A 23769-nucleotide genomic window follows, 5' to 3' on the forward strand; every position below is an offset into this window, starting at 1 on the left:
GTGTCCAGGATGTCTCATCGCGCTTTACAGCCAATTATTTATTTTTGAAACGCAGTCACTGTTGTAAGGTAGGAAACGCAATCATCTAAATTGCGCACAGCTAGAATAAAAAAGCTTCTGTGTCCCCCGGAGAATTGCTGTATTCCTCTTTGACTAGTATCAAGCCTCCCTTCTTTACCTATGAGAGGCTGAAGATTTGTTAGGATTTGAATGGAAATTGAATGTAGCCTCCAATAATAAATCTGCTTCTTTCTAGTTCCAATGATGAGTCAAGATGGCTGGTTTAGCATCAATAATGTCCAGCAGTGGTGTCGACCTGCTTTTTGCAGGGAGGAGCTGACAATGGTATGAATGAGATCCACAACAGCAAGGTGAATATAGTTTCTAATCTGGATCATTTCTGCATTAACTGCTGGTATAATCACACTGCTTCGAAACTCAGGTGCCTGGCTCATTTTATCGAACAGCTTGCCTGTTCAGAATGTCCCTGTTCAAAGAAAAGGAGGCACGAGCATAATTTCCTTTGTGTCCCCTCCGCATTTCACATCAATGAATTACTGTGGAAGTGTAGACACTCTTTTGTCCTGAGCAACATGACTGTCAATTTTCACACAGCAAGATTTCAATAGCAGCGATTGGAGTGAATCAGCTTTCTGGCGATATTGCTTTGCGGGGTAACACTGGCCAGGGCACTCCCCTGCTCCTCTACAAAAAAAAAACAAGGAATCTTTCCCATCCCCTGATAGCAAAGATGGGACTTTGGCTGCACATCTCCTCTGGCGAGCTCCTCTGGAGCTTAAGTAGAAGGTGACGAACTGAATGTGCGCTGAGATCACTCTGCATTCATCCAAATTTGTGAGACTTGGCTTTTGCCGCTATGATATTCAGGAATGCTTGAATCTAATACAGGCTTCCACAACTCACAGGGGCTGCATACAATCAGGGTGAATTTTCACACTGCACACGAAGTACTAATATGTTCTCCTCCTATCCCATTGCACACGTCCAGTTCTGTGATGCCTCTGACACCAATAGTGATTGCACTGGGTGTACATGAAGCTGATAAAAATCTCATCCCAGTTATGTTTCTTGGAGGGAAGGGGAACAAGTGTCATTTATCACTCATCTGGGCTAGCAGGTCTCCCATTGGTCAGGAGTTAGAGGGATGCTGCTTTCTAACAATCAACAAAACGTGACAGGAAAAATGTTACTGGAAGCAAGTGTGTAACTCGTAAGAAATGCAAGCTAGAATCAAGACTCGTCCCATCTTGTTTCATCGCAACCTATCAAACATAATCCTCTATTCCTGTTCCCACGCTGCTTATCTCTTCCTCTTCCTCTTAAATGTATCTATGCTACTTGCCTCACCCACTCATTGTGATAGTGCATTCCACATTCTAACCACCCTGTGGATAAAGAGGTTTCTCTTGAATTCCCTATTAGATTTAGGAGTGACTATTTAACATACCTCACAAGTTTGAAAGATCCTCCTTTGGTCAAATCTATCCAACCACATTGTCATCTTGAGGCTATCTAGCAGGTCACCTCTCAGCCCCCTCTTTTCCATAGGGGAGTGTCTTATCCTGTTCAATCTTTCCTGATGTTTGAATGCCCTCCTTTCCGGTATCATCCTTATAAATCTTTCTTTGTACTTTCTGCAGCAGTTTTGTATCTTATATAATACGGAGAGAACTGTTTGCAGCACCCTGTGTGGTCTGACCAAGGCCCTCTGCAACTTCAACATGCATTTGGCTCTCCAATCCTACCCCTCTACGCTTTGAATGAACCCCAATGCTTTGTTTGCATTTGTTATGGGTAACTGTTGTTGCTATATCCCTCAATCCTACCCCATTGAGGCTCTTACTTTCCAGGGAACACACATCCACTTTATTCCTCCCGTGACCTCAGGCTTGAAACACACTATCTGGAAATTCATTGGCGTTGACGTGTTCATTCACAAACCCTACCGAACTGAGGAACCACCCTCCTGGTCAGTTGGGCATGAAAGGTTCCGTTATATTACTTGTAGAGGATCTGAAGGTTCTCCCCTTGCATTCATTCCTCAAGGGCAGGATTTTTACCTCAGTGGGCGGGCGGGCACACGCCCGACCCACTCGAGCGTAAGATGACCAGCGCTGACGTCGGGCGAGCGTCCTGACATCGACGCGCGGCTGTGCGATATTTCAGTCAGTGGGGGGCACGCAGGATTCGGCAGCACACCTGCCGCCAAGTCAAAGGTCTATTAGGGTCATTCAAAAGATAATTAACCTAAATCTTTCATTGACCGTCCAACCTTACGGTTGGCGGGCAGGCGAAAAGGCCGCCTTTGCATTTTTTGGAAACCTCATGCATGGGCGGGATGAGGTTTCCAACATCAAAAACATACATTTTATAAAAATGTATTTATAACATGTCCCTACTCGTGTGGCTGAATAGGGACATGCTTTGTTACATTTTTAAAATCTTGATTTGTCATTTTTAAAACTCTTCATCTCCCTGAGGTAGCTCAGCGTGAAGTTCCCCGCTCGCTTCCCTCCCCCGCCCGCACAGGCAGCACTGCCGCTCGCATTTCCTGCTTTTTGTGGACAGGACATACCTGGGCAATTTTCCACATAGCCAGGTAGATGCCAGTGTTGTAGCTACACTGGAACAGCTTGGCTAGGGGCGCGGCAAGTTCTGGAGCACAAGTCTTCAGTCCTATTGCTGGAATATTGTCAGGGCCCATAGACTTTGCCGTATCCAGTGCCTTCAGCCGTTTCTTGATATCACATGATATGAGTGAATCAAAATTGGCTGAAGACTGGCATCTGTGATGCTGGGAACATCCAGAGGAGGCCGAGATGGATTATACACTCAGCACTTCTGGCTGAAGGTTGTAGCAAATGCTTCAGCCTTATCTTTTGCACTGATGTTCTGGGCTCCTCCATCATTGAGGATGGGGATATTTGTGAAGCGTCCTCCTCCAGTGAGTTGTTCAAATGTCCACCACCATTCACGACTGGATGTGGCAGGACTGCAGAGCTTAGATCTGATCCATTGACTTTGGGATCACTTACTCTGTCTATCACTTGCTGCTTATGCTGTTTGGCATGCAAGCAGTCCTTTCTTATAGATTGCCATGGTCACCATCATTGAGTCGAGTTTCATATTCCAGGTTTTATTAATTGAATTTAAATTCCCCCAGCTGCTGTGGTGGGATTTGAACCCATGTCCCCCAGAGCATTACCCTGGGCCTATGGATTACTAGTCCAGTGACATTACCACTACTCCACCCTTTGCCCAAGCACCAGACAGGCAGCTCCCTGGTTGCCTCTTAGAAGCACTTGGCGCCACTAATTGGGCACCGAGCTTGCCTCCTGGCCAATCAGGCCATTCACATTTAACAAAACCGTGTAGAGATAGCGATGCAGTTCAGGCGCAGGTTCAGGACCCAGGATTCATTTGGGGACCGTGTTCCCCTCCCCGCATTAAAAATCCAGCCCTCAATTTGCACCGAATGGAACCTGAACTTACAATTTTGTGATCTTCTGTGCCACTTGCTCTGATTTTGAGGGCACAAAGCAAGTGTCCCTTATGCTGCTGTGCAATGAGTAAATCTCTTTTCCTTTCCCTCACTCATCACTCCGGTTGGGTTAGAATACGACAGATATAATTACTTCAGTGATGCGTTCACTTCACCTGCCCTCCTCAAAGTGCTGTTAGAAGCCAAGTATCTGAGTACTGATGATTCATACTTGTTATAACATTCATGGCTGTCGTAATAATCGATATCATTAAAACCCTAAGCAGTAATCTATTGCAATGCATTATTAATAGTGTACAACACAAAATAGATAATCAATGCCCAGCCAGAAATTACATTCATTTACAAGTTCTCAAGATAGAAGGGCAGCCTTTGACTCTAAAGCATTGTGACATGTACGGTATCTTATCTTACACTACCTGGAATCTTTGCTACATAAATCGATCTGTTTAAGTTCTCTGTGCCGAGGCTAAGTGCAAAAGATTTTGTCTGGACGCAAATAGTTCGGAAGGGGGTGAATTTGAATGTAGCTGCTCAGTCCTGAATGGCAGCCACTCAGGCAGAGAAGGGGAGTTCTCTCCGCATGTCCTGGCCAATATGTATCCCTCAAGCAGCCACGCTTTTGATAAAAGAGCTAATCTCGTTATTATCACTCTGCTGCTTGTGGGGTCTTGCTGTGCTCAAATGAAAGGGGGAATGAAAGAAAGACGTGCCCATCTACGTAGCGCCTTTCCTGACCACATGGCCTCCTAACGTGCTTGACAGCCAATGAAGGACCCTGGCTGCTGCATTCCCACAGTGACCGCACACCAAGAGAGCCTTTCATTGGCTGCAAGGGGCTTGGGGAGGTTCTCGGGGCTGTGAGAGGGGCTATATATAGATACGAGTTTCCCTCTCTCCTCAGCCATTGGCATGGTCAGCTGAGGTGACAGGTGGCTTCAGGTGTTCCTATTGGAGGAACCTGAACAACTCGAAGCCACGGAATTAACAGCTGCTGATCCGGCAGAATAAAATTCCAGAAAGAAAGGAAGACTTCATTGGATTTTGCTCTGATCTGCGGCATCCACACCATTTTGGCTTTGGTTTGTTCATTTTCTTCGTGCTTCACTCCCTCCCCCCCCCCCCCCCCCGCCTACGAGAGGCTCCTTTCGAAATACGGTTATGGAGTGCGACCACATGGGACAGGCAAACAAAAGCAAAATACCGCAGGTGCTGGGAATCTGAAACACGAATGGAAAACGCTGGCAAGCCACTCAGCAGGTCAGGCAGCATCTGCGGAGAATGAGAAACAGAGTTAAAGTCTCGGGGTCACTTGAATAGGACCTTATTGCTGTAATGAAACGCCCCAACTCACTTCACAGGAACAGGTTTGACACTGAACCACAAAAGGAGATACCTCAGGGCAGGTTTTCTTTTTTTATATTCTTATCACGGGATGTGGGCTTCGCTGGCCGGGCCAGCATTTATTGTCCATCCCTAATTGCCCTTGAGAAGGTGGTGGTGAGCTGCCTTCTTGAACCGCTGCAGTCCCTGTGGTGTAGGTACACCCACAGTGCTGTTAGGGAGGCAGTTCCAGGATTTTGACCCAGCGACAGTGAAGGAACGGCGATATATTTCCAAGTCAGGATGGTGAGCGACTTGGAGGGGAACTTCCAGGCGGTGATGCTCCCATGCACCTGCTGTCCTTGTCCTTCTAGATGGTAGTGGTCGTGGGTTTGGAAGGTGCTGTCGAAGGATCCTTGGTGAGTTGCTGCAGCGCATCTTCTAGATGGTACACACTGCTGCTACTGTGCATCGGTGGTAGAGGAAGTGAATGTTTAAGGTGGTGGATGTGGTGCCGATCAAGTGGGCTGCTCCATCTTGGATTTTGTCCCTTCTTGAGTGATGTAGGAGCTGCACTCATCCAGGCAAGTGGGGAGTATTCCATCACACTCCTGACTTGTGCCTTGTAGATGGTGGACAGGCTTTGTCTAGATGAAGGAACTGAGGGCATCCTGGCTAAGTTTGCAGATGATACAAAGATAGGTGGAGGGGCAGGTAGTATTGAGGAGGCAGGGAGGCTGCAGAAGGATTTGGACAGGTTAGGAGAATGGGCAAAGAAGTGGCAGATGGAATACAACGTGGGGAAGTGTTAGGTCATGCATTTTGGTAGGAAGAATAGAGGCATAGACTATTTTCTAAGTGGGGAGAGAATTCAGAAATCTGGAGTGCAAAGGGACTTGGGAGTCCTAGTCCAGGATTCTCTTAAGGTTAATTTGCAGGTTGAGTTGGTAGTTAGGAAGGCAAATGCAATGTTGGCATTTATTTCAAAAGGATTAGAATATAAAAGCAGGGATGTGCTGCTGTGGCTTTATAAGGCTCTGGTCAGACCACATTTAGAATATTGTGAGCAATTTTGGGCCCCGTATCTCAGGAAAGATGTGCTGGCCCTGGAGAGGGTCCAGAGGAGGTTCACGAGAATGATCCCAGGAATGAAAGGCTTAACATATGAGGAACGTTTGAGTCTATACTTGATGGAGTTTAGAAGGATGAGGGGGGATCTGATTGAAACTTACAGAACACTGAAAGGCCTGGATAGAGTGGATGTGAGGAAGATGTTTCCATTAGTAGGAGAGACTAGGACCCGAGGGCACAGCCTCAGAGTAAAGAGAAGACCTTTTAGAACAGAGATGAGGAGAAACTTCTTTAGCCAGAGAGTGGTGAATCTATGGAATTCATTGCCACAGAAGGCTGTGGAGGCCAGTTCATTGAGTGCATTTAAGACCAAGATAGATAGGTTCTTGATTGGTAAGGGGGTCAAAGGTTACAGGGAGAAGGCGGGAGAATGGGGTTGAGAAACCTATCAGCCGTGATTGAATGGTGGAGCAGACTTGATGGGCCGAATGGCCTAATTTCTGCTCCTGTGTCTTATGGTCTTATGGTCTTATCTCAGAGATAGGGAGGGTTGAGGACATGGAGGCATTTGATAATGAGTCTGCCAGACCGAGTGGCAGACAGAGGCAAATGTAACTATCAAGAACAGGATTTGGCCTGAGTTAGAATATGGGCAGCAGAGTTCTGGATGGGATCAAGCTTGAGGATGTGGGAGACCAGCCTGAGTGTGTTGGAATAGTCAAATAACAAAGGCAGGGATGAGTGCTTCACCAGAAGGCGAGCTTAAAAAGGGTAGAGAGAAATCCAAGTCTTTCTTCTTTCATGTAGAATTCATTAGCAAGCAAAGACATTACAAAGAACAGAAGTGCCAACGATCAATCAGCAGATCGATAAAAATTATTTTGCAGTTATTCCATTGGGTGAAAAACCCACAGCTGGCTGACAGAGTTCAAAATACCCAATTTTAACCACTACTTTTAGTCAGGATTCAGTAAAACTGATCAAAAGGAGGAAGCAGATTTGCAAGGGCACAGGGATCCAGGTAAGATGCTACATGTCAATTGGAAAGACATAGCGCTGGGTGCAGAATGAGCCCATGATCAAAGGAAGCATCATAAAAGATCGAGGAGGAGGACTGACTCGCCATGACCACCTCAACGTCCTTGATTCAACTGCAGAACTCCGAAAGTCGGAATGAAAGTTATGTGAAGAGACTTGCGTTGTCCTCCTTAAGAGTAGAGAAGGTTAAGAGCAGATTTAATAGGTGCGTTCAAATTCCTGAATGGTCCTGATAGAATCACAGAATTTTAACAGCACAGAAGGAGGCCATTCGGCCCATCGTGTCTACTCCGGCTCTCCCAATGAGCATTATGACCTAGTGCCATTTCCCTGCCTTTTCCCTGCCCCCACCCCTGTACATCATTTCTATCCAAATAATCATCTAATGCCCTCTTGAATGCCTCGATTGAACCTGCCTCCACCACACTTCCAGGCAGCGCATTCCAGACCCGAACCGCTCGTTGTGTGAAAGAGGGTTTTTTCTCCCGTCGCATTTGCTTCTCCTGCTTTAAATCGCTTTAAACCTGTGCCCCCTCGTTCTCGAGAGAGCGAATGGGGGAAACAGTTTTCATTGGTGGAAGAGCCAGCAGCCGAAGGGAACGGTTTGAAGTTGATCGGCAGAAGCACCAGAGGCGGTGAGGCGTGGTGATCTGGAAGCTGCTGCCTGCGAGGGGAGGGCGGAAGAAGATTTAATCGTAAAAGTCGAACGGAAGACAAGGTTTTGCAGGGCGACGAGGGAAGAGCGGAGGAGTGGGAGTGGAGCTCCAGCAAAGAGCCAGCACAAGCACGATGGGCCTCCTCCTGCTGCTGTATCATCCTGTGTTTCCACGAAGAACCATCTGGGGTTTCCCTTCTCTCTCCCCTCACTGACACTTTGCAGCATGGGCGGGTTTGAGCTCTGTGGAAAAAGTTTCAGAAGGGAAGCATTATTTAAACCAACACGACTCCGGCCCCATTTTGTAATTTAGTGACTTGGTTATTACATTACGTTGGCAGTGGAGGAAAGCCCAGAGGCTGATTTATAGGCGAATGGACGTTGTTCTGTCATGACAGGTCGGCAGTCACTGTTACAGGGGCCTTGCTCGGTGCTATTGGAAACTGTACAGGCCACGTGGAAGATGTGTTGAAGCAAAGTGTTTGTTTACAAGTCTTCTTCTGGGAAAGAGGTGCAGGATCAGAATCACTGGGCTGGAATCCAGGATCACTGGGCTGTGAGGTAACAGGCTCACTAATGTGTTATTTTGGTACTAAGCCATTTAAATATTTGTCACTGACAATATTTAGACAAGCCTTATGTCACAAGTTGCAGTATATAGCCAGCATGTTAACTGAGGTAGGTCCACCTTAAGGGGAATGGGGGCTCTGAAGAATGATTTTAACCCTCCCTGCCTGTCAAGGAAAGGACTTCATATTGCCAGGGCTCACTGTTTTGTTCACAATTTATTGGTTTTGCACTATTTTAAACGATTGCTTCAATTTAATGTGATTCTGTGAGATTGAATAGAGAGGAATTCTCTCTCTCTCTCTCTCTCTCTCTGGCTCCTCCTCCCAATTAATCAAGCCCATGAAAAAAGTGAAAAGTCAGCAAACTGTGAAGGCGTTAATTGCCCCTGAGGAGGTAGCGAGGAGGTAGCGCAGCCCCTGCGAGGAAGGTGCGCCACCTCACAGTGCTGCCAGAGTATTGACCAATGACGAGGAAGGAACAGAGAGATGTGTTCGGGTTGGGATGGAGTGGGGCTTGGAGGCGATGGTTTGCCCACACACACCCGCTGACCTTGTCCACCTGGCCGGCCGGAGGCCGTAGGGCTGGGAGGTACCGCCTTATGACGGGAAGGTTAAGCAGGTTGGCTCTGTCGCCATTGGAGTTTAGAAGAATGAGAGGTGACCTTATTGAAACATATAAGATTCTGAGGTAGGGCTGCCAATTCGGGCTGATGTATATTCCGGGAAGCGTCGGCGGAAGTGATGTCACAGGAAGCCAGCGGCGGGGCGCAAGCGGGTGAATTTCCCCCCAGGCACAATTTCTCACCCATCCCACCGCCTCACCCCGCTTCCCGTGGCCACTCTCCCGGGTTCAGCTTTTTGACGTTTATTCCTCTTTTTTTGGTTTCTCCTTCCTCTCCCCCTACATCAGCCACCTGCGGGACTTTTCGATGTTTAACTCTGGCTCCCAACGCAAGCGGGGTTCAAATTCCCAAGATTAGGAGAAAACCAATTAAAACAGCACTGCGCTGACTGAGTTAATACTGCATCAAATTTTGCAACAACTGCAACCGATGCGATGCTAAACACTATAAAAGTTCTCGGACTACCCTACCAATCCAGTGATATGAATAATTAAACCAACGCCATTGACTGGCAGACAGATGGATAAGGAAATAGCCGTCTGTCTATCTTGCCTCCAGCAGATCTACTCGAGCTGGGATGTGTACTGAAATATCGATATTCAACTGTTTTCCTCTCGCGCCCGCGCTTAGGGCACGAACTGCCAGAGCCGGGCACTCCACCCTAATGCCCACTTGCGGAACCCAGGAGTGTCCGGCACACGAACCGAGTCCCCGGCGCGACAGCAGCTTAGGATTGTGGTGTCGCCCTGTCAGCCTGGCCTGAGTCTGTCTCTGTTGGTGAGCTCGCTCGGGTCACATTTACTGATCGGAGATGTTTTGAGCACTGAGTGCGCAGAATTATATTCTTTGAGCAATGAGTATCGTTCCCAAGATAATGTAGGGAAACAATCCTGTCAACCGGGGTTAATGTTTATGTCATCGATTTGTCCGTTCCTTTCCCGGTGACAGGTGCAAGGCGTGGTAAGAGTGAGCCTTTGGCCTCGGAAAATCTCCCGGATTGCTTTTGAAAGCCACTTGGAGTTTGATGCCGATTCCAGGAGACTCCCGGCCATTCTGGGAGGAGGAGTGACCCTCTTCTGAGGGCGCTTGACTGGGTAGATGCTGAAGAGGATGTTTCCCCTCATGGGCAAACCCAGAACTAAGGGGCACAGTTTTAGGAGAAGGGGACTCCCATTTAAGGTGGAGACGAGGAGGAAATTTCTTCTCTCAGAAGATTTGTAGGGCGTGGAATCCTCTTCCCCAGAGACCAGTAGCAGCTGGGTCACTGCATATATTCAAGGCTGAGTCAGACAGACTTTTGGTTGACAAGGGAGTCAAGGGTTATGAGGGACAGCGAGGAACAACGTAAGAACATGCAAACAAGGAGCAGGAGCAGGCTATTCAGCCCCTCGAGCCTGCTCCGCCATTTAACAAGAGTTAAGGCCACATCGGATCAGCCATGGTCTTATTGACTGGCGAAGCAGGCTTGAGGGGCTGAATGGCCTACTCCTCCTCTTATTTCTTATGTTCCTATGTGATTAAATGTTCCTTACGCCCCTTCACTCATTCTGCCTGGGGGGGAAATGGCCAGTCACTGTCACCTCCCCCCGCCTCCTCACTATGGTAGCCTGACCGATATGGAGGATTAACTGTTGAGAAGTGGTCCACAGTATCACACGTAGTTTCCCTTTACAGGTAGCGTGTGTAGAATCTGCCCCATCGCCTGATTGTATCTGTGGAGCCCAAGCTATTAGCACTTCTGGTAGATTATCTGCAGCTTGGAGAATCCCTCTGTCGAGTCATTGCCACTTGCTAAATGGCAATCTGTTAATCTTACTGCTGCTCACCTGAAGAAGCCAGTTCCACATCTCATTTAATTTAGCTCAGAACATATTCCCTCTAAGAGCCATTTCTAATTATGTTTTAAGGGAGATTCTCACCGCTTGCAGTCCCTTATAAATATGATTTCATTACAAAGGATACAAGACATGCAGTCATTTATTTCTTTTTCAGATCTTATTTTAACTATGTCATATATATTTAGAGTAAAAATATTATTTTTTTGAAACATGTGCCCCCTCAATAACCTTACAGGCCAATGTGACAGGGCTGATTGTGACCCCATGTGTCAGAAGGTTGTAGATTTGGGCCTCACTCCAAAGACTGGAGGTTCTTGATTAATGCTCCCAGTGCAGCGCTAAGAGGGTGCTGCCCTGTTGGGGGGTGCCATTTTTTGGGGTCAACCTTTAAACCAAGGCCTCACCTGTCCTCTCGGGTGGATGTAAAAAGTTGTATGTCCCTAATTCAAAGAGAAACAGGGCGCTCTCCTTGGTGCCTTGGCCAACATTTGACCCTCAGCCAGCTCCTGAAAAATACAGACTATCTGGTCATCACCACGTTAACGTTTGTGGGAGCTTGCTGTGCAGAAATTGACTGCCGCATCTCCTGTAATAATAAGTGGCTACACTTCAAAAAGTGCTGTACTTCATTGGCTGTACAGCACTTTGGGATGCCCTGAGGTTGTGAAAGGTGCTATATAAATGCAAGTGCTTTTTTTTTTTCTTCGTCACACCTCAGGAATCTCCTCTAGCCGTTCCGATTTTCTCCGCACAGGTTCTCTTCTCAATGACTCCATATTACTGCTCACCCTCAATCTGTCCAGTGCATCATTGGAGACCTTTCAGTCACTAGACCTTTGGAAGTGTCTCCTAAAACCATTTTGGCTTGCTACCTCAGCCCCAAAATTCAAAATCCGGCGAATACTTAGGTTCACCTTTCTACATGTTCCTCCTTAATCCTCCTCGTCTCCTGCGCACAGCCTCACCTGTAAAACTTTATGAGGTGCTGTTTGAAATGCTGGACGTTCTATAAGTGGAAGGCTGGAAAGAAATTGGCCGAATTTTCTCATGGATCACATGTGGGCCCCGAGAACCACGCTTGCCTTCAAGGTGCCTGTCGGCCTAACTTTATGTGAGGCGGGGCTCCTGATTAGCCACCTCCATGTTTGCCATCTAATTAAGGACGGCCGGGCAGGTTACTAGGCAGGAGGCCCAAAGGGAAGGCCCACAGCACAGGCCAGTTGGCAGCCAGCCGCAGGATAGGTGGGCGCTGCAGAGATGGAAAGGCGAACGCAAGGGTGCCTCAAAATGGAGTCACTCTTGAGAAGTCCGCTGAAAAGTTGAAGCTAGGGGAGGCCCACAGTTGCGAGGGCCATCGGTTTGGTGGAGAAGCCCCCTCCACAATAAGTCTTGTGGCTGTGCCCGCAGCCTTTCCACACTTGTGGCTTATTCACTGGGTCAGTGAGAGGACGCGGCACTGACCCTCCAGCTGGCCGCCGGGAGGTCACCTCCAAGTTGCTGCTGGCCCTTGAGCTCAGCAGGGGTGGCTGATCTGATGCTGGGAAAATGCTGCCAGGCTCTGAAACTGGCCCCTGGATGGGGCCTTAATTGGCCAAATTGGCTGCCCTCCCCCACCCCCACTCCGTGGATCAGGTTACCAATTCCAGTGGAAGCCAGCCCCCAGGAAACTCGCTCTGAGGTGGGACAGCGTCCGGGAGCCATCCGGACACGCAGCCGTTCGAATTTCTACCCCCCCTCCAACCCCCACCTCTGAAACCACCTCCGCCTTGGCCAACCTCCTTCGACAGCCCCTTCCAAGCCCACGAGCGCTACCACCTAGAAGGACAAGGGCAGCAGATAGATGGGAACTCCACCACCTCCAAGTTCCCCTCCAAGCCACTCACCATCCTGACTTGGAAATATATCACCGTTCCTTCACTGTCGCTGGGTCAAAATCCTGGAACTGCCTCCCTAACAGCACAGTGGGTGTACCTACACCACATGGACTGCAGCGGTTCAAGAAGGCAGCTCACCACCCCCTTTCTCAAGGGCAATTAGGGATGGGCAATAAATGCTGGCCCAGCCAGCGACGCCCACATCCCGTGAACGAATAAAAAAAAATTCGACTCACTGCCTTCAGGACTAAATGTTTGGTTGGGTACCTTCAATTAGTTTGAGGGAGAAGTACAGCTGGGACTGGCAATGCACCATTTGCACCACCAGGTCATTGTAGACAATTAATACAGTGTGCTTTATGGCATGTTTCTTTTTGGCCAGTGTTATTCCCTCTGGTCGAAAGAAGGCTGAGGTTGAAACTAAATGGGCCTTTTAAATAATAGAAGATCTTGATAACGCTGGAGTGAGCAAGCTTTTTAACTCAGACAAACAGCATTGAACTGAAGCAGAAAATTCAAAACTATCAGCCAGAGATTTAAGACATGGCTCAGAGGAGGTAGTTGATTCAGGATCTCCTGGCACTTTTAAAGCAAACTGGGTTATTATCAATTGGGGGTGGCTAAGGGTGACAGAATCAGTGGCGCTTGAGGGTGTGTTTTTTTTTTAATGGGGGAATATGGAAAGTGGGTTGGCAGATAGAATGTGAGGGAGTGTGTTGAAAGATCTTGGTGCACAATGTTGGGTTTTGGGGAGGGACCCTGATGTCGGAGTCTAATGGGGGTCGTGACCCCGCAGCAGGGGTGAAGGAAACAGTCACCCAGCACTGATTTTTCCCAATGAGTGACCAGGGGGCCACGCTCACCATCCAATGAAGGGCGGTGTGCCAGCTCTCAAAACTGGAGGCTGCCTTTTCAATTAAGAGGGGGAGAGAAAGAGAGAGAGCACGTCCATCTTGAGACACCCTCCTCAGCAACTTTTGAAACTATTAAATTAAAATTTAGCACAGCAGTCACGCCGCCATTGTGAAGGCAAAACCCCTCCACAGGATGGCCTGTGACCAAAGCTATGGGAAGCCCACCGGCCTGCCTCTTGGAGATGGCCCCCCCGCCCACTCTAGGAGACGGCCTAGCGCCCAACACCACAAGGGGCCTGGACAATCCCAATCAGATCCTGATAAATGGCCTTCATTGGCTTGTCCCTTCCATCAATTGACTGACCGTCGTTGGCGTCCTCCCTCCCCAACCCCACCTCTGGGAAAATGGCTCAGTGGGCGATAGTGCCGGCAAACCGGAAACCTGGCCGATTTTTGCACCCGCCCGCCTCCAATTTGGAGAGGTGAAAATTCCACCCATTGACTCTGGATGGTGCCCACTTGATGCGTCTAATGAGCTCGTTCTCGGCTTGGACTTTTGTACGATGACATTGTGTTAGCTATCTACTGACGTTTCTCGTTTTGCTTTTGTTTTGTACAGATAATCAATTCCATTACTCAGGAGTAAAAACTAGTCAAGAAGTTGCAGGATGAAAAGATGGCACTCCTGTTTGTACCGTCAGGCCATCACTGCTTGCGTCGGTTCACCCGTGAGTCCCTGGCTGCCATTGAGAGGCGGATCGCTGAGGAACAGGCAAGCAGCGCTCAGAAAGATTGCAAAGAGGAAAGTGAGGAGGAAAAGCCCAGTCCTCATGCTGACCTGGAGGCAGGAAAACAGCTGCCGCTCATCTATGGTGATGTCCCACCACAGCTCATCGGGCAGCCTCTGGAGGATCTCGATTCCTTCTACAACAACAAGAAGGTAGGCAGCGAAAAGCAAAGACAAACCACACAATAAGTATTGAAAACACCATGTCAGCTAGTGAGACTTAAGGCAGAGTCTATTTTACAGCAAACCAAGTCTATTTTACAACAAACCGAGTCTATTTTACAGCAAACCAAGTCTATTTTACAACAAACAGAGTCTATTTTACAGCAAACCGAGTCTATTTTACAGCAAACAGAGTCTATTTTACAGCAAACCGAGTCTATTTTACAGCAAACAGAGTCTATTTTACAGCAGAGTCTATTTTACAGCAAACCAAGTCTATTTTACAGCAGAGTCTATTTTACAGCAAACCGGGTCTATTTTACAGCAAACCGAGTCTATTTTACAACAAACCAAGTCTATTTTAAAGCAGAGTCTATTTTACAGCAAACCAAGTCTATTTTACAGCAGACAGATTTTATTTTACGGCAAACCGTGTCTATTTTACAGCAAACCGAGTCTATTTTACAGCAGACAGATTTTATTTTACGGCAAATCGAGTCTATTTTACAGCAGTCTATTTTACAACAGAGTCTATTTTACAGCAGGCAGAGTCCATTTTACAGCAGTCTATTTTACAGCAAACGGTCTATTTTACAGCGAATAGAGTCTATTTTACCGCAAAGTTCATTTACTAAACAGAGTCCAGTTAAACTAAGTTTCAATGAACTACGGTCACCAAAGCTCATGACAATAGCAGAGTCTCCATCAAAATGCAGTGAGTGGAGGCTAGTCATATAATACAAATTGATTATTTCTCCAGGAGATGTATTGAGTGAAGGGTAGATGCAAAATGATTATTTCTCTCGCAAAAATACAATAAGTGGAGCATGTTTGCATAACGCGAATGAATTATTTCTCTAGAAATATTGCAATGAGCAAGCATAGTTGCGTAATGCAAATGGATTATTTGTCCAGAAAAATGTAGCGAGTGGAGGATAGTTGCATAATGCAAATTATGAACTTAAAATCAGTCCCAGTCACATACAGCAATGTGGTCTTTGGGTGTGATTGACAGGGAAATGACTCAACCATCTCCACCTTGTCTGGACTGGCAGTGTCACCATGTGTGTAGTGAACAAAAAAATGATGCTTTTTTTGGGAAACCACCATGGGGATAGCCAGTGTGTGACCTGTGTAAAGCTCAGATTAGTAATGGGCAGCCCTTACAACACAGCAGCAGAACAATGATTCTCACTTCACCAAATCAATTGCTCTATTTAATGTGGTTGCTCATTTCATTTAAACCCTTTCACCATTCTCTTCGGAGTTTTTTTTTTGCGGGGGTTGTGGGGAATCAAACATTTCAGGCATGATCCAGAACTCAATGATCACTTTTCTCACATTTAAATTGAATTAAACTGAAGGAGAGTTGGCTCTGTGCTGGGAAGAGCTTAAAGTTTCCTAGACTCACAGCTAGAATTGCAAACCTCGAAGGGGTTTTATTACATGGCATCCCACCTCTCACTGTCCCACCATTACCCAAACAATTGAATCCCCCACTATCAACATCCTGGAGGTGACCATTGACCAGAAACTGAACTGAACTAGTCATATAAATACTGTGGCTACAAGAGCAGGTCAGAGGCTTGGAATCCTACGACGAGTCATCTCCTGACTCCCCAAAGCCTGTCCACCATTTACAAGGCACAAGTCAGGAGTGTGATGGAATACTCCCCACTTGCCTGGATGAGTGCAGCTTCCACAACACTCAAGAAGCTGGATACCATCCAGGACAAAGCAGCCCACTTGATTGGCACCACATCCACAAACATTCACTCCCTCCACCACCGACGCACAGTAGCAGCAGTGTGCACTATCTACAAGACGCACTGCAGGAATTCAGCAAGGGTCCTTGGACAGCACCTTCCAATCCCATGACCACTACCACCTAGAAGGACAAGGGCAGCAGATACATGGGAACACCACCACCTGGAAGTTCCCATCCAAGTCACTCACCATCCTGACTTGGAAATATATCACCGTTCCTTCACTGTCACTGGGTCAAAATCCTGGAACTCCCTCCCTAACAGCACTGTGGGTGTACCTACACCACATGGACTGCAGCGGTTCAAGAAGGCAGCTCACCACCATCTTCTCAAGGGCAATTAGGGATGGGCAATAAATGCTGGCCCAGCCAGCGATTCTCACATCCCGTAAATTAATTTTAGAAATGTGTGATGCACACTCACTTTGAATAGACCCACCCCACTGCACCCACCCTTCCATCCTCCTGTAACAGGAGTGCAACGAGTAACCTTCCTCACTTCATCACCCATGAACATTTTGAGATGATTGTCTTCTCTCTTTGTGTCCCTACATGTGCTGGACTGCTTGCTAAAATGGATTCTAGTGTTTTGACAAGAGCAAGAATAAAAAAGCGCTGAACACCAGAGGACATCTGGTGGGGCTAACCTGCTTAGTGCCTCATAGTGAGCATCAATAGCGCCCACCAGCACTTTCCCTTATATAATCAGAGATCAAAAAAATGCACCTGTCTGAGCACCCTGCCACGGAATTCTGACTTTCCCTTGGTCTTTCCAGTCTTCCGGAATCTGACTTCCATGGGAACCAACCACATGGGAGCACTGGAAATTTGAAACCCCACCAGCAAGGCCTCATAGCCATATAATGCGATGGGTTTGTGGTTTGTTTCCTATTTCGAGGCTGACAAAGTACCTCAGCACCTGGGTGCTCACGCGAAGGCCTGATAAGTATCAGATTTAATCACTGTGCTGCGCTCTGTCAAAGTCCACCCCCTGCTTTCAATTTGCCTTCTGCTCCCCGTTCCCAACACTGATGTATAAGAAGCTGCCGCTTGCCGATGTTTAAAGTAATGACCGGGCAACACTGTAGACACAGCGTGCATGCGTTCCCGGACAGTGTCACATCTGATAAGGCCTTTTGCGTTTAGAGACCGCAGCCTTCACAGTCCACAATCAGAAATGTGACTCCATAGAACGCCCACAGTGACAAAGCCCTGACAGTGAGTGGAGATGTTAGCTGAGATAAGGCAGTCCGGCACTGAGGTCAGTGTAGGCAATAGGCAGTAGACTATACATGCAAGCAACGTGCAGACACTGGTCGCTCGCTCATGAACACCATCGCCCCCCATCCCATGCCCACACCCCCACTCCTTTTATGGAAACAGCAGAATAACACGGTGTTATATTCTATTTGAAATAGTAGCAAAGGAAATGCAGCTAATCAGACGTTAGATCTGGTACTCAGGTTTCCTTTGAGCGTTTGGAGATCAGCTTTTGGTTACTACTCGCGGTAAGGTGAAGTAACGGCCTGGTTACTGAATGACAATCAGGTTCGCATGGCTGACTCTCCTCAACGGCAGGCTTAGGAAGACCATCCTGCCCCCCCCTTTCCGAATCAATGGGTCGCTGTGCCGCAAAGTATTTCAAAGTGCTGGAGTGCCCTCACCCTGTCCATACTCGGGGTGATAAGAAACAGTCTTTGGCAAGATCTTGCAAAGCCCTGTCCTCTGACACGTCAGCCCTTTCCAAAGGGAATTGATATTGTGGTTCATCTACCTGTTCTAGAAATGCTAGGGTTACTGTTCCACACACCCCAGAAACGGCAACCAACACCAAGTGACACAGCCTGCTATAATCTAGCTCCTTCCATCACCTACAGAATCTGAGTATTGCTGAAAAAAGAGAATGTTTTGTCGAAGCTTTTCACCTGGCACTCATCCGGACAAGAATACCAAATGTAAAGTGAACAACAATTTATGCCGTGCGAGAAGAGAGCGGTGATTGGTTGGCAAGTGGAATCTGGTTGGTAGAGGCGTTGCCATGGAGAATGGGCCAGTTGATGATTTTAACTCTGATTGGCCTGAGGAATGAACCATCGAATGGCTGCCACTTACTTTGTTTAGCTGAAACAGGCGCAATGTGTGTACGTGTTCTTTCTGTCTGCAAAGAACAGGGTCCTGTGTATTAATATATGTAGCTTCCAGTACACGCATATTGCAAGCCCAACTGACAATCTTAAATTGGTTGTCAGCGTAATTCTTAGCACACAGGACTTTTTAGCAATTTTTTTCCAATTGAGGAATCACATCGAATGTTGGACACTCTTTTGAGTTTTGCAAGCACGGGCTGGTTGGGTACGGTCTGTACCCTGCCTGTTGTGAACAGCAGAAGTTTGATACAACCCGCCAGTCTTTGGGACGTACGGCCTACATACCTAGCATCACACCGGCACTGAAATTCATATAGCACATTGTTAATTTGTGTGATAGGCAGAATGTCTTTTTGGTTTGATGGCAGCATCCTATTAGTGGTGAATCCCACTCGTGTTGCTACTGCATAGTAGCAGCGTGAAACAGCTAACTTCACCTGTTGGTCAAATCTTTGAGATACCTTGCCCTTCCAGGGTAATCGGAGGTAGACTGGGCACTTTTCAGGGCTGAAAGTGACGGCCTTAGACCCGTTCATGAGTTTACGTGATATACAGTTTGAAATGACCTGATCAGGGAAGCCATTATCCCGCAGAATGTCTTTGATGTGTCCTATTTCAGCATCAAGCTTGCATGGTGAGCAAATGGCCCGGGCCCTATTTATGAGATTGGCGATAAAGCCAACCTTACAGGACATGGAACTGTAAGAATCCCAAAGCCTATATTGACCAGTGAAGGTAGGCTTGCGGTAGACTGTGGTAGAGAGCCCCCGGCAGATTTCTCAACTAGTATAACAAGGAAAGGAAGTTCATTTGACTGCTCCATTTCAAAGGTGAATTTGAGCACAGGATGGAGCCCATTAAGACATGCAAGGAAATTATTACATGCAACTGTAGGTTAAAATATATCAAACGTATCGTCCACATATCGAAAATATGGTAGGAGGTTGGGTGTCATTCCATCCAAGACACATTTCTCATGGATATTAACAAAGGTGTGTGCGAGAGCTGGGCCAAGAGGGGACCCCATGGCAACACCATCTATTTGGATATACATGGTATCATTAAAACTGAACTCAACTGCGCAAGTAGCCAAGTTCATAAGCTAGCTGTTTCACGCTGCCACTATGTAATAGCAACACGAGTGTATTCACCACTAACAGGATGCTGCCATCAAGTCAAAAAGACGTTGTGCCATCACGTGAGTAATGTGGTATATGAATTTCAGTGCCAGCATGATGCTAGGTAAGCAGGCTGTACATCCCAAAGACTGGCAGAGCATATCAAACAGCATGCCCCGCCCACTGTCTGCAACGGGCAAGGTACAGACCATACCCAACCAGCCCGTGCTTGCAAAATTCTAAACACAATGTCCAACATTAGATGTGATTCCTCAACTGGACAACATTTGCCAAATAATCCTCAGTGTGCTAAGAATTACGCTGACAACCAATTTAAGATTGTCAGTTGGGTTCGCAGTGCGGTGCATTTGCATGTACTGGAAGCTACATATATACACAGGGCCCTGTTCTTTGTAGACAGAAAGAACATGCACACACATTGTGCCTGTTTCAGCTAAACAAATTAAATAACAACCATTTGATAGTTCATACCTCAGGGCAATGCCTTGACCAATCAGAGTTAAGCTGCCTGATTTAAATTTCAAACAATGCTTGGCAGTTAACTGCCAGTTGCCATCAACTGGTACCTTCTCCATGGCAATGCCTCTACCAACCAGAGTTCACTTGCCAACCAATCAGCACTCTCTTCTCATATAGTGTAAATTGTTGTTCCCTTTACATTTGGTATTCTTGCCAATTATCCTGATGAGCGCAAGACAAAAAGCTTCGACAAGACATGCTGAACTCAAGTTCTGCACTACCAAACAACTATTTACCTATAGATTAAGACATACTTACTGAAAACAGATTTAGGAGCTGGATTCAGTAGGATATATCTCCCTGCTTTTTCACCTCTGGAACTGTGTTTTTTATTCATTCTCGAAATGTTGCATGGCACTGGCAATTCCAGTATTTATTGCCCTTGCCCTTCCATAGTTGCCTGGAGAAGGTGGTAGTGGCCCAGTTTTGGTGCTATTGAGTAGCTTGTCAGGCCACTTCAGAGGGCATTTAGATGCCCAACTACACTGGTGTGGGACCGGAATCACTTATAGTCTGGACTGGCTAAGGATGGAAAGCTTGATAACGGAGTTGAGTTTTTATGACATCCCGACAACTTCCTGCTCCCCGGTGCCAGCTTTTCATTTCCAGATCTTTTCTTAAACCAAATTCAAATTCTCAAACCTCCATGGCGCGATTTGAATTCATGTCCCTTGCATCATTAGCCCAAGCCTTGGGATTACTAGCCTACACTGCATCAGCCTCCCTGCTCAGGCTGATAGAACCCAAAGGACTCTTTTCCCTGTTGCCTGTAGATGTGGGAGGTGAAATGGGCCCATGCAGCCTCACTCACTATCACAAAATTGCCCAAAAGCATTGGCACAAATTGGAACCCAGAAAGGGCACAAGGTGATGTTGGAACCAGGGAGGTAAAGTATGTGGTCTTGGGGTTTGAGTGTGGAGATCTTGTGGGACACAGTAAGGAGAGTGTTGCTTTGCTTGTGGACTGTGCTATATTGATGTGAGCAATGGGGTCACCTGGCTTTGGCTTGGAAACCTGACTCTGAAAACTTTGAATAATTTGTCCTGATGTGCTTAGCACGAGCCTGATTTCCTGTGGTTCCTGCAAACTGAATATAGGGTGGGAGCAGAGTAGGGGTGATTGGGGGTGGGGTGGAGGGAAGCACAGTTGGGGGGCAGGGGGAACTAGCTAAGTTGCCCTTGTAGAGAGCCAGCACAGAGGCGATGGGCTGAATAGCCTCTCTCTGCGCTTTAACCATCCTGTGATTCCATGAATATAAACACTCAGTAACTCACAATCTCAGAGTTTTACACAATGTCACTTGATATCAATGTCACACACTATCCCGGTGACACACTGTCAGAGAATATCATGCCATGAGATAGTCGGTTAAGTTGGTAAAGCTCCTGTTGTATTTAATTCTGTGTGGAGCGTGCTAATTACACTGTTGTTTGCTGACCCCAATGTCTCTCTCTCTCTCTCTTCCAGACATTTATAGTGATCAACAAAGGGAAGACCATCTTCCGTTTCAGTGCCACACCCGCATTGTACCTACTGACTCCTTTTCACCGTGTTAGAAGGATAGCTATTAAAATTTTAGTACATTCATATCCTTTTGACGATTTGATGTTGGGGCAAATGAGGCTAACCTCATCAAAACCCCCTGTACATCTCAGTTCTGCAACGGTGATGTTCTTCCATAGATGTGTCAAATGGATGGGAGAGGGAGCTGTGTTGATTGTCCAGGGTCAGTATAAGTGACATCCTGCTTATTGTGGTTTATATTAGCAGGCGATGATGACCTAAATGGTAAGGTGCTCAAAGGAATAAAGGGACAGTGTAATCCCAGGATTGCCAAATGCTGCAGTGCGGGCAGCAAAGAAAACCCCCATCAGAGGGTGAAAGGGATTGCATGTTTATTCCTTGAGGAAAACCAAAGCTGTTGTTCATTAGGAGCAAGGAGCTTAAGGAGATCAGATAACAAGCATTCAAAATTTCAAGCCAAATGTTTGGACTCTGCATGATTGCTCCCATTAGTCGGTGAATGGTTTAGGAGAGGAAGCATCGATTCAGGATCAATACCAGAAAGACGAGGTTAGAGGGACATAATTTCATGAATATGAAACATCTTAACACAATACCCAGGAGCGAAAAGACAGTTTGGACCAGTATTCTTATTTCCCAGTTTTTACTGTTCTTTTTTCCTTCTGGGAAGCATTTACGAGACAATCTGATAAATATTTAAAAGGGGCCGGAGGTGGGGTGGGGGTGGATGAGATTAGGGTGAACAGTTGTGACTAGCACACTGGGCCGAATGGCCTCCTCTTGGTTGGAATTCCTACCATTCTGTGCACCATGGCATTCTGTGCACCATGGAAGCTAATCATTTCCACCCCAATGAACAATTGCCTCGGCTCTTCTTCTGTATGTCGGAGGGTTGATGAAATAAAGTATTGAGCTCTCAGTTGTTTTAGTGTGCTGAGCTCAGTGTGAGACCAGAGGTTTACTTCTCTGTTTGTTTACGGGATGTGGGTGTCACTGGCTTGGCCAGCATTTATTGTCCATCCCTAATTGCCCCTTGTTTAGAGGGGATTTAAGAGTCAATCACATTGTTTTGGGTCTGAAGTCTCATGTAGGCCCAGACCAGACTTCCTTCCCTAAAGGGCATTAGTGAACCAGATGTGTGTTTTTACAACAATTGACAATGGTTTCGTGGTCACCATTAAATTTTAAATTCCAGATTTTTTTTTATTGAATTCAAATTTCACCATCTTCGGTGGTGGGATTTGAGCCTGGGTCCCCAGAGCATTACCTTCGCTCTCCTGGTTTACTGGCCCAGGGACAATACCACTACGCCATCACCTCCAGGGCGATACAGCTTTAAGAGAACGTGAGCACACTGACCACGTGACTACGGTCCAGTCGCTGTGTGGCACGGGCTACAACGTTAATGTTCGTCCCGAGTAGGGTCTGGTTGGAGAAGCACACATCATGTTAGCGCTCTGTTGGCCGTGTGAATAAATGGCATGTGCTTTGTTTCATATTGGTCTCTGCGTCTGCCGTATATTGTTATCGACTCAGCCACTGACAGATAAGCGCGCAATCAGTTCACGAGCAAAGTAACCCCGCAGTGGAACTGAACAATGGGCAAGAAGATGGGAGATGGGATATAATGTGAATAAGTGCGAAGTGGTAGGAAAAGCAGAAAGGCAGAGTATTTCTTAATTGGGGAGAGATTGGAAAGTGTTGATGTCCAAAGGGACCTGGGTGTCCTTGTTCATGAGTCACTGACAGCTAATTTTAAAAGAATCGCTGTGTTAACTATAAAATCAGACTAATCAGTGAAACAAAACATAATTTTCAAAGTTGTCAACTACAATGGGTCTTGTCAAAAAAGCCCCACACATTCCTTTGTTAAACTGCCTACAACGCTGACCATTTTATCTGAAATTTGTGTTATTCTCTCAAATTTGCAACCTGTTGCTGCAACTTTCAATTTCATGAGTTGGAAATCTGAATGTTTAAGAGCAGGTTTGTTCGTTTCCAGAGGTCAAGTTTATTGTTTAATCAAGGGCTAATTTTAAACAATGGCATTTAAGAATGTATCTCGGGTAGTTCCACTGGGCTGTGGGGATGGGGAGGGAGAGAGGTCCATGGGAACAGGGAGAGGGAGGTCAGTGGGAATAGGGAGACAGGGATCATTGGGGACAGGGAGAAAGAGGTCATCGGGAACAGGGGAAAAGAGAGAGAGCGGCGGGAATGGGGAGTGACAGATCAGTGGGGAAGGAGAGAGGTCAGTTTTAAGTGGCTTGTTTACCAGCACCCCCTCTGGGTTTAGAGAGGGCTGTGCAGCCCTGGTGTGGCAGCCAGCGAGTGGGTCTGAAGCCAGCTTTGGCACCTCA

General features: G+C 46.9%; 1 protein-coding gene across 1 annotated transcript; it reads left to right on the top strand.

Moving 5' to 3' along the window:
- Window positions 1-254: 254 nt before the first annotated feature.
- Window positions 255-22834, top strand: LOC144672869 (sodium channel protein type 4 subunit alpha-like). Its single transcript, XM_078534858.1, has 4 exons — window positions 255-371; window positions 13988-14308; window positions 21356-21614; window positions 22707-22834. The coding sequence occupies exons 2-4, from the start codon at window positions 14045-14047 to the stop codon at window positions 22832-22834; spliced, it is 651 nt and encodes a 216-aa protein (XP_078390984.1). The 5' UTR covers window positions 255-371; window positions 13988-14044.
- The last annotated feature ends 935 nt before the right edge of the window (window positions 22835-23769 follow it).

The sequence above is a fragment of the Cetorhinus maximus genome, unplaced genomic scaffold, assembly GCF_964194155.1.
Source record: "Cetorhinus maximus unplaced genomic scaffold, sCetMax3.hap1.1 HAP1_SCAFFOLD_132, whole genome shotgun sequence".
NCBI lineage: Eukaryota > Metazoa > Chordata > Chondrichthyes > Lamniformes > Cetorhinidae > Cetorhinus > Cetorhinus maximus.

What these genes read in the sequence shown, in the direction of transcription:
- LOC144672869 (XM_078534858.1), top strand. Translation starts at nt 14,045, where the DNA reads ATGGCACTCCTGTTTGTACCGTCAGGCCATCACTGCTTGCGTCGGTTC. An exon ending in CCTTCTACAACAACAAGAAG is followed by an intron (nt 14,309 to 21,355) that starts GTAGGCAGCGAA and finishes TCTCTCTTCCAG; the next exon opens with ACATTTATAGTGATCAACAA. An exon ending in AGCTGTGTTGATTGTCCAGG is followed by an intron (nt 21,615 to 22,706) that starts GTCAGTATAAGT and finishes TTACTGGCCCAG; the next exon opens with GGACAATACCACTACGCCAT.